The sequence below is a fragment of the Muntiacus reevesi genome, chromosome 3 (assembly GCF_963930625.1).
Source record: "Muntiacus reevesi chromosome 3, mMunRee1.1, whole genome shotgun sequence".
Taxonomy (NCBI): domain Eukaryota; kingdom Metazoa; phylum Chordata; class Mammalia; order Artiodactyla; family Cervidae; genus Muntiacus; species Muntiacus reevesi.
In genome coordinates this window covers 187,780,564-187,796,925 of record NC_089251.1, presented here as the reverse complement: position 1 = coordinate 187,796,925, position 16,362 = coordinate 187,780,564, and the positions used below count along the sequence as shown (strand labels likewise).

General features: G+C 38.7%; 2 protein-coding genes across 2 annotated transcripts; one reads left to right on the top strand and one right to left on the bottom strand.

The window, feature by feature from the left end:
• Positions 1–299: 299 nt before the first annotated feature.
• Positions 300–1,331, top strand: LOC136164176 (trace amine-associated receptor 7a-like). The gene has a single exon (XM_065928961.1). It carries the CDS (start codon positions 300–302, stop codon positions 1,329–1,331), a length of 1,032 nt encoding a protein of 343 aa, XP_065785033.1.
• A 13,369-nt stretch (positions 1,332–14,700) lies between these two features.
• On the bottom strand, positions 14,701–15,735 carry LOC136163352 (trace amine-associated receptor 6). The gene has a single exon (XM_065927786.1). The coding sequence runs from the start codon at positions 15,727–15,729 to the stop codon at positions 14,701–14,703; it is 1,029 nt and encodes a 342-aa protein (XP_065783858.1). The 5' UTR covers positions 15,730–15,735.
• Between the last annotated feature and the right edge of the window lie 627 nt (positions 15,736–16,362).

Below are 16,362 nucleotides of genomic sequence, written 5' to 3'. Positions count from 1 at the left end.
TTAAATTATTACTCAATTTAGAAAATTGTTTCATCGTACGTTTTAAGTACAGAAATACTACTTTATATTCTAAAATCAAAATAAATTCAAATTCAATATTCAGTTATTTAATATGTTCAGAGATTAAAATTAACATAAATACATGACAGGTCATGCTACAATATTTGGTAATTATAACAAAAATAATCAGTTCAGAGATATGTTTTCTCTCCCACCAGGAAATAGAAAACTGGTCTATTTTATTTGATTGAAAAGGGGCAGAACTTCTGCAGATGTCACGAGTTACGGACAGCAGCATCATGAACAGCAGCTCACCCAGCGTTGCAGCTGTGCCGCTCTGCTACGAGCACCTGAACGGATCCTGTGTGAAAACCCCTTACTCGCCAGGTCCCCGCCTCATCCTCTACGCGGTGTTTGGCTTTGGAGCTGTGCTGGCTGTATTTGGAAACCTTTTGGTAATGATTTCCATTCTCCACTTCAAGCAGCTGCATTCTCCTACCAACTTCTTGATCGCCTCCCTGGCCTGTGCGGACTTCTTGGTGGGAGTGACTGTGATGCCCTTCAGCACAGTGAGGTCCGTGGAGAGCTGCTGGTACTTTGGGGAGCGTTACTGTCAATTTCACACTTGTTTTGATGGGTCATTCTGTTATGCTTCCATCTATCACTTGTGCTTTATCTCTCTGGACAGGTACATTGCCGTCTCTGACCCCCTGGTCTATCCAGCCAGGGTCACTGTGTCTGTCTCTGGCATGTGTATTGCCTTCTCCTGGCTCTTTTCGATTATTTTTTCTTTTTCCCTTCTTGGCACAGGAGCAAATGCAGCTGGCCTGGAGGATCTAGTAAGTGCTCTCACCTGTGTGGGAGGCTGTCAATTTGCAGTGAATCAGAGTTGGGTATTGGTGAATTTCCTTTTATTTTTCATCCCCACCCTTGTCATGATAGCTGTCTATGTCAAGATTTTCCTCATTGCTAAACAACAGGCTAGAAAAATTGAGAGTCTCAGCAGTAAGACTGGGCGATGCTCAGACAGCTACCAAGACAGAGTGGGCAAGAGGGAGAGAAAGGCCGCAAGAACGCTGGGCGTCACAGTGCTAGCGTTTCTGATCTCCTGGCTGCCTTACTTCCTGGACTCCATCATTGATGCCTTCCTAGGTTTCATCACTCCCACATATGTTTTTGAAATACTGGTTTGGATTGCTTATTATAACTCAGCTATGAACCCTTTGATTTATGCTTTCTTTTATCCTTGGTTTCGAAAAGCCATCAAACTCATTGTCACTGGCAAAGTCTTGAGAGAGAATTCCTCAACAGTAAATTTATTTTCTGGGTAAGTCTGCATTTTAGATGGGGAATTGATAATAGATTCACAGTGAACAAAGCTGGGAAGAAAATTTAGTCATATGTGATTAAAATCTTCTAATGTAAAATAAATTATGCTTCAAATTTGACCCAAACACTTAAATTCAGTTTCATCATTTTTGGTAAATATAACATAAAATCCTGTGTGGATGGAAACAGCATGATCTTGGAGCCAGAGACACGGCAGTTTAACACCGATCTTGGGCTGCTTCCACTCTCTGGGCTTCACTTTATGACTCTAGTTAATAACGTCTCCTTTGTAACATTCTTAAGGAAATGTAAAAGAATGTACAAAGAAAGTAAAGTCACTCAGTTGTGTCTGACTTTTTGCCACCCCATGGACTATACCATCCATGGAATTCTCCAGGTCAAACTACTTGAGTGGGTAGCCTTTCCCTTCTCCAGAGGATCTTCCCAACCCAGGGATTGAACCCAGGTCCCCCGCATTGCAGGCAGATTCTTTGCCAACTGAGCCTCAAGGGAAGCCCAAGAATACTAGACTGGGTAGCCTATCCCTTCTCCAGTGGATCTTCCCAACCCAGGGATTGAACCCAGGTCCCCCGCATTGCAGGCAGATTCTTTGCCAACTGAGCCTCAAGGGAAGCCCAAGAATACTAGACTGGGTAGCCTATCCCTTCTCCAGTGGATCTTCCCAACCCAGGGATTGAACCCAGGTCCCCCGCATTGCAGGCAGATTCTTTGCCAACTGAGCCTCAAGGGAAGCCCAAGAATACTAGAGTGGGTAGCCTATCCCTTTTTCCTGACCCAGGAATCGAACCAGGGTCTCCTGCATTGCAGATTGTTACTATGTGAGCTATCAGAGAAGCTGAAAAAAATGTATAGAAAAAAAAACTACTATGTTTTTATTATTCTAAATCCTCCCTTTCATTGCTTTATAATAGTTCAGTCCTTGGTTACTACTTCTCTTTGTATTTTTGTGGTTGTAATACTTTTCCTTTAAAATGTACATGCAGCTGGGGAGTACTCAGAGACATCCTGGCTCAGGGAGGGCAAAGTAGTGACTCTGCACTGTCAGGGGCTCAGATTTGTGGTCCAGAAGCACGATCTCAGAGTCAGTAAAATCAAGCCAGGGAGAAAGAGTGACTATAACATCCATTTAATTATTTACTATGGGAAAGGTGATTGGTGTCATTAACAGTATTTGATTACTCAGTAAGCTTCTTTATACTGATTAAGTCTACTCCTACAATTTCATTTTGGTTCAGAAATGTTACCAGTTAACATATGTTTAGAACATGGGTTTTAAGACTGTCACTCATGACTGTACTTTATCTTAAATTAATTTAATATTTGTTCACTTTTACATTGTACCAAAAATATTATTTTTTAAATATTCATTTTATTAAAGTATAGTAATCAAATGTACCAAAATTATTTATAAGGGCTTTCAATGATTCACATGAAATGTCCAAATTAAAAAACACCCAAAAGAATAGAAAAGTGAAATGAAGGAGGTAAATGATGATAGAGAGGCTGGTAAACACGTTTTGTGTAACCCACAGATTTGAAACTGAATTAATTTAAGCATTTCACATTGGATAAGTTAAGCTATTCACTTTGTATGACATTCACCAGCTTTTCAGACATGAAGACTTGTTCTTGGTCCTAAGATTGGAGGGTGCTGTGTGTCCCATGCACTGAGTTAATTGCTTGATTCTCTTCTAACTTTTGGTTTGTTGTAATCAGTCATCAAAATTTAAAAATCAGAGAATCATGTCTTTGGGGCAAGAGTGAATACATATCAAAATATTTTTGTGTAGGGAGGTGGGAGGGGGGATCGGGATGGGGAATACATGTAAATCCATGGCTGATTCATGTCAATATATGACAAAACCCACTACAATATTGTAAAGTAATTAGCCTCCAACTAATAAAAATAAATGAGAAAAAAAAATTCTTGTTATTTTTTTTTAATTTCTTGCTTGATATAAAACAGAAATATATTAGCACATCATTTCTATTATTAAACAAATGCTTTAAACTGGTAATCCTTTCCTGAGACAGTGAAATTTTTCTGAATATACTATGCTTGAGTGAAACTCCCTCATCTTCATTTTATGATTAAAGATGATACAGATTATTTAAAGGCACCCTAGACTGCTTAGTATTAGTTTATACACAACTCTTCTGACACTGAAAATCATCAATTTATTTTGATTTAATGCTTTCAATGTAGTAACTTTCTCTAATCCTGTGCCACAAGCTATAGAGAAATCATACCAATCATTTTAAAAATAGAAAAAGCTACAAAGTGCTTACAAAATCTGCTGAATATCTTAAAGCTTCTGGATTCAAATAAGTGCTTCTAACATCTAGTTTAATACTTTTACACTTGTCTTTCCGTTTTTTAAGTCACTTTTCACATGTTTTTAACTAATGATTTAATTTTACTCCTTTGTTTCCCAGATCAACATATCATTCTATTTTGGTAAATATTTCATAACTTTCTTTCTAAAAGCACAAGCTTCTGCTCATTTATGTGCACGAGTATATAAAAGAAATAATTCTTTATGCGTCATAATGGTTATTGTGATATCCAAATTACAGACACTTCACACTTATTTTGTGGTTATTGGAATGTACCTCTGGAAAGAGCATCCCTCTCTGTCAGACATTTGGAGATGAAATCAGAGACAGAAAACTTCGCACACCAAGAAAATCAAGCTGGTCACAGTTTCTTGGCCATTAAATTGTTAGCCTACTGTGATAAATGTACAAAATAATAAAACTGAAGGTGACTTTGAGATGACCTATTCTGAACCATCCCTTTAAAATAATTACTTAAGTAATTTAAAGTTTTTCTTGGCTGCACCGCATGGCTTACAGAAATCTCAGTTAGCCCATTTTTGGGGTCCTTTAATGGACCGGGACTTGGCAGTCCAGAGTTGACGATAAGAAAGTGAAAGAGAGAGCTAGAGGGAGGGAGGGAGAGAGAGAGAGAGAGAGAAAGAAAGACAGACACGGGGACCTAAGCTCTGATGGAGCAAAAGTGCTTTAATGATTTTTCTGTGAGTATATATAGGCTGTGGTACAAGAAGTTTCTTATGATAATGATAAAGATCAGAAAACCAAATGTACAGTAACCCTTATGGAGGGAACAAAGGATAATAATGGTCACAAGGTCAGGAGACAATCCGCATCTCAAGAAAGGGGGCGAGACTCAGCAATTTGTCGTAAAGAGAATGTTTCACTAAAGGAGACCCAAGCGTGGCTCACACAGTGACCTCAGTCCTGAGAGCTGCGGGCAGGTCTACTCGCTTCTGGCAGAAGCTGATGAGGAACAGAGATTTATGAGAAACAGCACGTAGGAATCCTCCCGTCAAACATTCCCTGACAGCCCATCAGGTTTTGAACCCAGGCCATGGAAGTGAAAGCATTGAGTCCTAACCACTGGACAACCAGGCAACTCCCCATATTTAACATTTTTTAATAGAGAAGCTCATAATTTCATATTTTTCATAATGAACTCTAAATTGAACATATGTACACTATACAACTTGATAAACTTTGACATTTGTAGACACCTATAAAATCACCACCAAGATCAAGACTGAACATACATATCTCCTCAAAGTTCCTTCATGTCGTTTGCAATGTCCTTCCTGCTCCCCCCTACACACTCGACCCTCCTGCACCCCCAGGCAGCCGCTGATCCGCTTTACGTCACGCTATCCTAGTTTGTACTTCTAGCATTTTATATAAATGCAGCTATACCTTATATATATTCCTTTTCCTCTGAATTATTTCACTCTGCATAGTAATTTGGAGAATAATCCATGTCAAAGCAAGAATCAGTATTTTAGTCTTTTTTCTTTGTGATAGTGGGGTAGCATTTCACTGTGTGAATTGAGCACAATTTTTTTATTCATGGCACCTGCTGACTGAAGTTTGGTTTGAACCATCCCTTTCTAGATGTAGGTCACAACTTAAGTGACTTGAGCAAGATAGCCAGAGTCTCGTGAACTCACAGAAGGGGGCTTGGCCCCCCTCCAACAGGTGTCTGGCTGGATTGGGCCTTGCTGGGAAGCCAACAAATCTACCTTCATCCCCTCCTGGCCCTAGTCTTGGCACAAGATCTCCTTTCTAAGAATTGCCTCATCTCTACTCCCCTAGATGTGGCTTGCCTGGTTCTAATGATCCATGACCATCTAGTTCTTGCTCTATTTTATACTAATGCAAGTTTTATTTACAAATTTGTTATATAATCATGTGTAATATGACTTATAATTTAATATAATAAAACATTTGTTATGCTGTGAAAAGTGAAAATGTTAGTCGCTCAGTTGTGTCTGACTCTTTGTGGCCCCAAGGACTGTAACCCACCAGGTTCCTCTGCCCATGCAATTCTCCAGGCAAGAATACAGGGGTGGGTAGCCGTTTCCATCTCCAGGGGATATTCCTGACCCAAGGATTGAACCTGGGTCTCCTGCATTGAAGGTAGCTTCTTTACCATCTGAGCCACCATATTGTATATTATAGTATATAGAAATGTATACTATGTATAATTATCCATTACACATTACTTCTTATTTGAGGCAAACGGAGAAGAGGGTGACAGAAGATGAGATGGTTGGATGGTATCACCAATTCATTGGACATGAACTTGGGTAAACTCTGGGAAATAATGAGGGATAGAGAAGTCTGGCGTGCTGCAGTCCCTGGGGTCATGAAGAGCCGGACATGAGTTGGCAATTGAACAACAACAATTCCAAAAAGTTTAAAAAAATTTTTATAGGATTTCAATTATAGTTTTAATTTTCACAAGAATTATATTTCCAAAAATAAATTATCTTGCAACTTCAAAAATATAACTCCATTGTCTTCCTGGACCTAGTGTACTGATGAGAAGCTTGCTCCCAGTATGGTATTCATTCCAGGCCTCTGTTCCTAGGAATTTTTAGGAACTTCTCTTTATATTTGTTTATATTTAGTGCCTGTATTTTTTGTTTTGTTTTGTCTGTTTGTAGTTGGTAAGCATTAGAATTTGGAGTTTAGATTCTTTAGCCCAGAGAAAACTTTCTCTAGAATCATTTTTATTATTTTCTTGTGCTCATTCTTTGACTGGTTTTTTCTGGGATTAAGAATTTCTCCCAGGTCCTGTGGAAAGAATATTTCTCTTACCTTTCTTACAAACTTCACTGTGTTTAATGTGGGTTGTATTTTCTGTCCCTAGGGTTTTCCATCTGTTTGACCCTATCTCATTTTTATCTTTCAGAGATACTCTTTAGGGTATCTTACTGGGATTTCAGAAGTAAGTAAATTATAGGCTCACTTATCTTGACAGGGCTAATCTTTAGATGTTATGTGCCAATTTAACCATTCCATTGCGAAAATGATGAAATGCTTAAATGCTGGTTGGTAAATATTTGTTGACCTGAGCCTCCTATACCTCTCAAGCCTTGATATGATCCAACAATGAAAGATCAATAGAAAGTAAAGGTGAACGTCTCCACAGATTAACTATCTCTCCAAAGAGTATCCCTTCTGACCAGTCCTTGCTCATGTCTTAGCAGATTGGTCTTTTCATGTTTTGAAATCTCAGCCCTAAATACTGACCCGGAAATCAAGTGGTCACTTTTAGAAGAGCACTTCATCAACAGTACATTTACTTTTGATCATGAAAACTTAAATAGGGGAAAATTAAGAATGTACTCAGAAGTACTGAGTGATTGTTTAAATAATTATTATTTACTTTCTAAGAAATAAATGAGATTTCTGAAAATGTATAATGGGATAATGGGAAGAAGTTTTCAAATTATTCAGGAAAAGCATGAAGGAACAGAACTCTAGTCATTAGCTTCATCCTTCCTTCTAGTTTGATTAGGAAGTCTGGGACAGTCTGAACTTGATTTGGGACAGTCTGAACTTGGAGCATCACAAACACAAAACAGCTTTACCATTTATCTCCTAGAGCAGGCAAATCTACTCTATTGATTCTCCCTTCTCCATCTTTTAAGAACATTCTGGAAAGGTATTACTACTTTCCATTCAATTTCCAAAATTTATGAAGTCATGATAAGTTCTAATTCACAGTAAAGCTTTAAAATCACATCCTGTTAAGTCATCTTATCTTTCCTACCCCAGTGAGTGCCATCCAGGCCTAGGCCTCTTCCTTTCACTCTCAGTGTCTGCTTGGAGCCCCAGGCAACCTCCAGGATGGAAGAAGAATAAAGAGAATATTAATAAAGACATGAAAGCTATTCTCAGGCCTTGTAGTGTCATGGTCTTGATGACCAATGTCTTCATTGTGGCAGAAGCCCAACTGTAGGCTCAGTGATGAGGTATACATGTGACTTCTTTCGGGGGAATCCACCCACTTTTCAGTTCCCTAAGGTGGGGTGAACCCCTCCAGCTGACCTCCCTTGATTTCTCCTTAGAATCTCTCCAGGTAGACTTTTCTTCTGGGATCCTTTGTTAAGGAAACTACTCTGGTGAGGAAGGTACTGGCAAGATGATTCAAGTTGGGCTGTCTCTTTAAATCTGCTTCTTCAATTCCTTGCTGACCTGCTCTGGGTTTGTGAAAGCAGTGCGTGCATGCTAAGTCGCCTCAGTCATGTCCGATTCCTTGCAACCCTGTAGACTGTAGCCCACCAGTCTTGTCTGTCCATGGGATTCTCCAGGCAAGAATATTGGAGTGGGTTGCCAGGCACTCCTCCAAGGGTTCTTCCCCACCCAGGGATTGAACCTGCGTCTCTGACATCTCCTGCATTGGCAGGTGGGTTCTTTACCACTAGCACCACCTGGAAAGCCAGGTTAAGCAGGGGAAAGTAGAAATGGAGAGAGATGCCTGGAGGAGAAGTGGGCCAGTGGGGAGAGAAGACCATACTGTCAATGATTCAGGTGCCAAAGATGCATCAGTTTCGTGAGGTCTGGAGACCAGGGGGAAGCCAGTCTGATTTGGCCCTTCCTCAGGCCTCCCACTTCAGGGTGCGTCAGGCATCTGTGACACATCCCACAGGACTTGAGGAGGAGGCTGGAAAGGCCAAACCAGCACTGATCTCAAGGATGAGGCAGCTGGGGTGGGATGCCTCCTGCAGGGATGCCTGCGGCCCCCAGACATGTGATGCAGGAGTGGGGCGCTGTTAGAAGGTCACACACAGAGGTCATGGCCACTGAGTGAAGGTTACAAGGAGACAAACTGGGCACAGAATGATTGTGCTCTTTTTCTTCTTCTCTTCTCTCTATGGGGTAGAGCAGAAAAGGAGAGTGGGGTAAGGAATAAATGATCAGACATGCCATTTCCCTAAAATCCAGAGTTTTAAACTTAGGCTTGGCTAGTCAGGGTTCAGCGAGAACGCAGATACTTGATTTGATAGAGATCATGGGTTTAAATTAGTGTAGATCAAAATGCAAATTTTTAACATGCAGAGTGACTGAACAGCTCTGGGGTCTGCCTGAGATCTAATGAAGGGATAAAGAAGGAAGATATGTTACCCACACTGGACTGTGATGGGAGAAAATATAATTTTGTACTGTTTCTCACTCCCAAAGTATTCCATAAGCAGTTATACACATTTCTAAGAAATACTGGTTAAATACAAATGGACTGTATGGTGAATCAAGGTAAGAACTGATTCAGTTAGGCACCAACTTGAAGAATTGCCTAGACTGTAAATTAGATATATTTATCAAAATGGCCAATGCCAAGGGCTGTTTATTTATAGTTTAATACTCTGACCCTGCTTTGTGTTTGGCTACTTCTTGACTCTAATCCAAAGTGACAAGAGTACAAAATATGTCTCTCCCCTTCTCATTAGCAAGCTTCTGAGTCTGGGCACTGGAAAGACCGCAGAGCATCATTAATGCATCTTTCTCCCACTTTCATCATAACTGAGGAATATCTCACATTCTTAGCCATTGGGGAATTTGTTTGTTAAACGGACTTTAATTTGAGGAATGTCTTAGAGAAGTTCAAAGCCTGTAAACAAAGGTCCGATGTAGATATGAGACTGAAAACTGTAGATGATGCAAGACAACAGAAGTTTGACTCCAAATCCTGCCTAGTGTTAGTATATAATCCCCTGAGAAAAGTGACTGCTGCCTAATCTTGATCTTTATCTGATGCAAATGCATTTACTTAAAATGGTTTTATGAAAGCCTTAGGAAGAGCCTCCAACTTACATCTCATCTCAACATGACACGAATTCTCTTTAGAGGCTAACCCCAAAGATGAAAGTGTAAAACAACCTAGATTCCTTTAATATACTTCAGAGTTGTAGCAAAAAAAAAAAAAAAAAAAGGTGGAAAAACACAGGACAATTCTTTCCTTTTCTTAGTAGATGTTTCAGGTTGCTTTTTCTATGCAGCTGGTTTCTTGGACTTCTTCCCTGGGAGCATGTTAAGCTTATTCCTCCTCATTGTTACTTTTGAGTGTAATGTTTGGAATCGATCAATGTTGCCCTGATTTGTCTGAGGGGCATAATAAAAGGCTTACCTGCTGAAAACCCTGCCTTTGCTATTAAAAATACTAATGTTAGGAAACTGGTTCCTAGAAATTTGGGCTTCAGAAATTAAAAATTGATAAAAATTAGGGGAACCAAGAGATAATTACCCAATTTTAACTTGCCAAATAATGATTATCAGCAATAGTAACTGTGGGAACAATGTTCGTGTCCTTTTCCATAATTTTATAAAAGTGTTTTAATACCCAAAATCAGGAAGAACATAATCTAAGAAGAAACAACAGTCTTGCAAATTGAATAAACTTTCCATTATGAGACACGTGTCTCATTGTTCTTTTTTTCTCATTTTTTCCTTCTGACCAATGAAAAGTTTGCCATAGTTCAGCACTGATTCCCAGACTGGCATTTCAACATAACTGAATTAAGATCAAAAGACAGTATTACAAAGAGTCAATACTGAGGTATAACTTTACACACATGTTTCCCTCTATGTAGGCGCTCTGTAACTTTTAGGAACCTGGCCTTCACCTGAGGACTCTGCTCTTTGGTGGCAGAGAGAATGATGGGGCATCCTTTGTATTCCTCGTGGTGGTGGAGCATTCACCCTCCATCCTCCGCAATCCCCCCAAGGTCATTACACTGTACCAGTCTTGCCTCTCTCCAATACTGTCAACACATCCTTCTTTCTATTTTTGCTCCTTAATTTTAATACCCAGCACTCTGTCCTTCTCTCTAGTTCTACTCTCAGTACTTATTATACTTAAAACATAAACACTTGCTATATTAAGTTCTATGCCATGTGCTTTAGAAATGTTTACCTCAATAGTCATCACAGTAAGCCTCCAATGGAGCTAGCATTATTATCCCCATTTCACAGCTGAGAATACTGAGGCCTCGGAGATTACAAAGTTAGGGACAGTCTGGAGACAGTCCTAGCAGACTGAGTGGACTCTGTGTTCTGTTCACATGCTGAAGCTGCCTCCATAAAATCCTTTCCTTTCAGGATATCACTGTCACCCTACCTCAGCTGTAACCTAGGACTTGTAATCTACAAGCTACAGTCTTTTATCTGAAACCCTTGGGACTTCTGGAAATTGGAAATTTTTTTTTTTTAATTGTAAAAGGCACTTCTGTTAAATATTTTGAATGTACTGGTGAAGTATGTGAAGCATTTTTCATCAACACTGTTATATCTGCACCAAAGCATGAACCTTCAGACAGGCTGGTCAGAAATAAAAACTAGAAATAACTTCATGTCAGTGTTTGTCACTGAATTAATCAGACACTAACTTCCAATATTCTTGCTTTTGGAATTTCAGGATGTGGACTTTTACCAACACCCGAAATCTCTCCAATTTGGGTATCTGATCCCTGATGCCTGCCTTTCAGTCTCACTAGCTCTAGAAAGCCAGCTACAAATCACTGTTTACCTCTCACTTCCTCTCACTTTTCTTTCATCACTTGCTTCCTCACCCACCTTAAATATCAGCAACCATCATTCTAATCATTCCTTAGAAACTGAAGTTGGAAGAAAAGATTCTGCATTTGTTTTATTTTGTTAATGATTATCTATCAACTATCAAGTACTTTACCATACTATGCTATTGGTTACTATATAGTAACTCAGCTCCAACTATAACTTTAGTCCTTTTCCCACCTTATCTAACTCATACAGCTCTATATGGAGGTAATACTATTCCCATATTAGGGGCGAAAAATCTGCAGCTGGAAGAGGTTATGGAAGTTGTCCAAGGTCACAAAGCCAGGATTTGTCCTTAGCGCATTCTGATTCAAACCCCTGTGCAAGGGTTCTCTAGAGACTCCGCCTTCCTGTATTAGAAGATGCGATCTCCCCCATCTTATACCCAACACATCTACTATTACTGTTTATCACTTTTCAAGAAATGACATAAAGAGCAGAAACGAAACACAAATAGAAGTTAGAAGAATGACTCTTGGTAGCATCCACAGCTTCTGAATACAGCTTCTGATTAATGTTAAGAGGAAGAGTTGGAGGATCTTAAAGTACTGCTACAAAAAAAAAAAAAAAATGTTTTAAGCACTTTAACAACACTGAGATATATTATAACTCCTAAAATATTTACATCACTTTAGAATATGGTCTCTTAACTCTTCCCATGCAGCTACTATTTAACTTCATTCGGTAAGAAGATAATATATCAGAGATACATACTGAAAATATAGTCACCTACAATGAAAGAAATAAACACATAAACCTAACCCAAATGCATAGATAAGAATAGAGAAGTGAAAAAAAAAAAAGAATAGAGAAGTGTATGGTAATATCAATTTTCATATATTCATTACATCACAAATATTGAACCTATAGAGATAAATTATAAATTAGATCCCCCATACACACACTCAACATTATACATAAAGTTAGACCTTGTACAAGCATATAGAGGTATATATAAAATATATATGGGGGCATATTGTATATGCAGTTTTATAATCTGGGTCACAGTTTTCTGGTTTTGTTTTGAGTCAAAAAATAGATTGTGGTTGCCTTTTAATGTGAACTGATACAGAACTTCTCAGAGCTTTTTATCGGCTTTGTAACATTCTGCTGCATAGGTGGACCATATATACTTAATTTACCCCACATTGATCTACATTCTTCTCCAGTTAGTAATTGAGAGGTATACAATGAATATCCTTATCATGTTTGTTTACTTGCCTGACTCTTTTCTTAGGATTACTTGCCAGAAACAGAATTATAGAGTCAAGTGACATAGATAATTTGAAATTTTACATAAATATCTTAATCCTTCTCAGAAAAAAATCCTAAATTATATTTCCCTTAAATGTATATAAGCATGCTCAGCTCTCATGAGAGTGCTCATTTCCCACTCTCTAATTATAAAAGATATTATTGAGTCATTTAAAGTTTGCCATTTTGCAATCTGAAGCTCTATTATATTTTTTAGCACTATTTATTTGCACACTTGACCTTTAATGTATTTATTAGCCACATCTCTGTAAAACTGCATATTTATTTGTTTAGTGGGATGTTTGTCTTTATCTGTCTGTTTTGTAAAAAGCTTTTACATTTTTTTTAACTTCCCAGACCAGAAATTGACCCCCTATATTGGAAGCATGGAGTTTTAACCATGGTTAAAACATGGTTTCTCTGGACCACCAGAGAAATTCAAGCTTTTACTTTTCAAGTTACTAACACTTTTTTCATCATGTGTGCCACCAATAGCCAAGTTTGTCTTTTTTTCTTTGTCATGGCTCTATTTTTTTTTAAGTTTAAAAAATGTAATCCATATTTTCTATTGTGATTCCACCAATTCAAACTATAAAAACTATGCTATCTTCTAGCCTCTTAACATGTGGAAGAAAACAGTTTTGGTTTTGTGAACTACATGACACAAAATGCTTAAGACTTTTTCAAGAAATTTTATACCACATCAACATTTCTAAATTATCCATTTTTCCTAATAACATAAATGACAGTGTCATTTTTAAACACAGACAATGTAGAAACTCAAAAGAGTTTATAGGAAATAAATGACAGGAAATTGCCCTCTGTCGACACTGGAAGTTAAAACTAAAAACCTCACGGAATAAGAAAACTATGACATAAAATGATAACTACTATTACAGTAATTTCACCATTTGTTCATAGTTTTTCCTATAGTTACAAAGCATCCTCCTAAATGTAAAATATGAGCATCACATTGAGTTTGAGATGGCTGATGTGTGGGGCAGAGGCCTTCAGGATGTCCAGAAGTACCAGAATTCATGAAGAACGCTGCTCACAATGAAAGTAAACCGAGTCCAAAGAAAGACGAGGAATGCATGGCACCACCAGGAAACATGGAACGAGGAAACTTTTGAAGGTGAAGAAAAGGTGAGCTTGGTAGAAAAGGTGTGGCAGGTAATCAAGGCCTGAAGAGAGAATAATTAACTCACAGAACAGAGTAGGTGCTCAGATTCCAGGAAACTGGAAAATATGACCGCTGTGTCAACCATGAGCTAAGAAATATATTTCTATCAGATGCTCAAGGAAGTTCACATCACCAAGGAGGTAAAGTATAAAGGTGATGTTACTGAAACTGAGGTCCCATCTCTCTTCCCCAGTTTAATACGCCACTTTCAAGCACTGCATTTCATGCCATAGTTATTGGCAAACTCCCAATATATCACCAAATTAACTTCAAAATTTTCAAATTATCGATATGAAATTTGTGATTATTTAGATATTAATTTTTATGTTTGGTGAACTCTTCTTTAACATTGGTCAATTTGATGTTATATTGCAAAAAAAAAAAAAAAAAGCAATAGCACAGTGAAAGTCATCATAGAGAAGTTTTTGACAAGTTGGAAGTGAATGAAAGTCTTTGTAAGGAAAAGAGGAAAAGAAATCAAGAAAAAGACATTTTCAGGTTACAAAGGGAAGAGTCAATGGAATAAAAAGAAAACAGAAGGAGGAACGTGTCAGCTACATTCCACCTTTCACCTCTGGCTTGCAGGCATTCATTACTCACTCACCTTCAGTGTCAGCAACATCATTCTACTCAGGCCTTAGAAGTGAAGTTATAAACTGGAAGGAAAGATCCTGTACTTGTTTTATTATTTTTGCTAATGGTTATTATATCTCTAACTGTAATATGCTATACTAACCTGTACTATTCTATATTATTGGGGTACAGAGTGAGCTCTACTGTAGATAGCACATAGGGATTTAACATTTATGAGTCAAATAAATATTTTGGAGAAGCAACAGCAAGTGAGGATTCCAGCAAGACTGAAACATACTGACTTTTCCAATTAAATTGGAAAAGCAATCTGCTTTCTCTTCAGTAACAGTCTTATTTGATTTTTAAAAATTCATTTCATTTGGAAAAAGTAAAGATATCTTCAACTTCCTCAACCCAATGGCTTACATTTATTCAGAGAACAAATTCATGCTTGCAGAACTAGTCTTGAAAACCCGACCACTCACAATGACTTTGATGGCTTTCCTAAACCAAGGGTAAAATAAAGCATAGATCAAGGGGTTCATGGCTGAGTTGTAATAAGCACACCAACAGCAAATCTCATAAATATAAGCTGGGGTTATGAAGCCCATAAAGGCATCGATTAATGAGTCAATACTGTATGGTAACCACGAAATCATGAATGCTATGACCGTGATGCCCAGGGTTTTAGCTGCTTTCCTCTCTCTCTTGGCCACTCTGGATTTGTAACTGTCTGATGATGACTCTGTTTTGCTACCAGTATTTTCAATTTTTTTAGCCTGTTGTCTGGCCACAAGGAAAATATTACTGTAGAGAATTATCATAACAAGGGTAGGTATAAAGAAGGACAGAAAATCTATCAACACCCAGGTTTGATTTACAACTGTCTGACAGCCTCCTACACAGTTGAGGGCCCTAGACAATTCCTCTAGCCCATTCTCATGGGCACCCGTGTAGAACACGGCCCCACTGTAAGTGATGGGCAGGATCCAGGAGACGCTGATGCAGACCCCTGACACAGCCACCGTGAACTTGGTGGGATAGATCAGGGGGTCAGTCACGGCAATGTACCTGTCGATGGAGATGAAGGACAGGTGGAAGAGAGAAGAGTAACAAAATGCTGTGTCAAAGCACGTGTGAAAAGTGCAGAAAGTTCGCCCAAAGTACCAGCAGCTCTCCACGGACCTGACCATGCTGAAGGGCATCACAGTCACTCCCACCAGAAAGTCTGCACAGGCCAGAGAGGCGATGAGAAAATTGGTTGGTGAGTGCAGCTGCTTGAAATGCAGGATGGCAGTCATCACCAGGAGGTTTCCAAACACGGCCAGCACAGCCCCAAAGCCGTACACCGCGTACAGAATCACCCGGGATGCGGGCGAGAAGGGGGTTTTCACACAGGATCCGTTCAGGTGCTCGTAGCAGAGCTGCCCAGCTGCGGTGGGGGACGAGTTGCTCATGATCTGCCCTTTACACTCAGAGAATTCTGTCCTTGATTTCACGGACTTTCAATGCTTCTGAAGGAAAAACATACAGTAGGATGCCTGAGAAAATTATCACATATTAGTACTATTGTTTTTCAATTTCCCATTTTTTTTTTACTATAACTCTCAATTGTGTTCAATAGCAAAATAAAATACAAAAAATTGCATTGGCCAATATCATTAGGGGTTACTTTTGACTAATGCTTAGTTCCCTTAATTTGGTAAAGTCCTAAATATTTTTAGACATTTTACCTCCAAAGTTCCTCTTTTCAACAGGGAGTGATATAAGAAGTAATTATAGACTGAAAGCATCATCCCCTGTTAGGTTTCTCTGCATTACTGCCTAAAGCACACAGTCCTCCCGGATAAATAAATGCCATCTATAGGAAAATCCCTAGATGGAATCCCTGTAGAGCAACGTGTAAATTTGGAAGATTATTTTCACGAGTAATTATTAAGACGGTTATTCTACAAAATGAGTCCTTACATTAAGTTAGCCAAAGACTCTTTTTCTTCTTAGACTTGAAATCTTCCCCTATTCTCACTTCTGCTCTGGACACTTTCTTGAACTTTTATTACAAAGATAAAATAGGGTACAAAGAAAAACAG

Bases quoted from the DNA above. Each gene is read 5' to 3' on its own strand.
- LOC136164176 (XM_065928961.1), top strand. From the start codon at position 300: ATGAACAGCAGCTCACCCAGCGTTGCAGCTGTGCCGCTCTGCTACGAG.
- LOC136163352 (XM_065927786.1), bottom strand. From the start codon at position 15,729: ATGAGCAACTCGTCCCCCACCGCAGCTGGGCAGCTCTGCTACGAGCAC.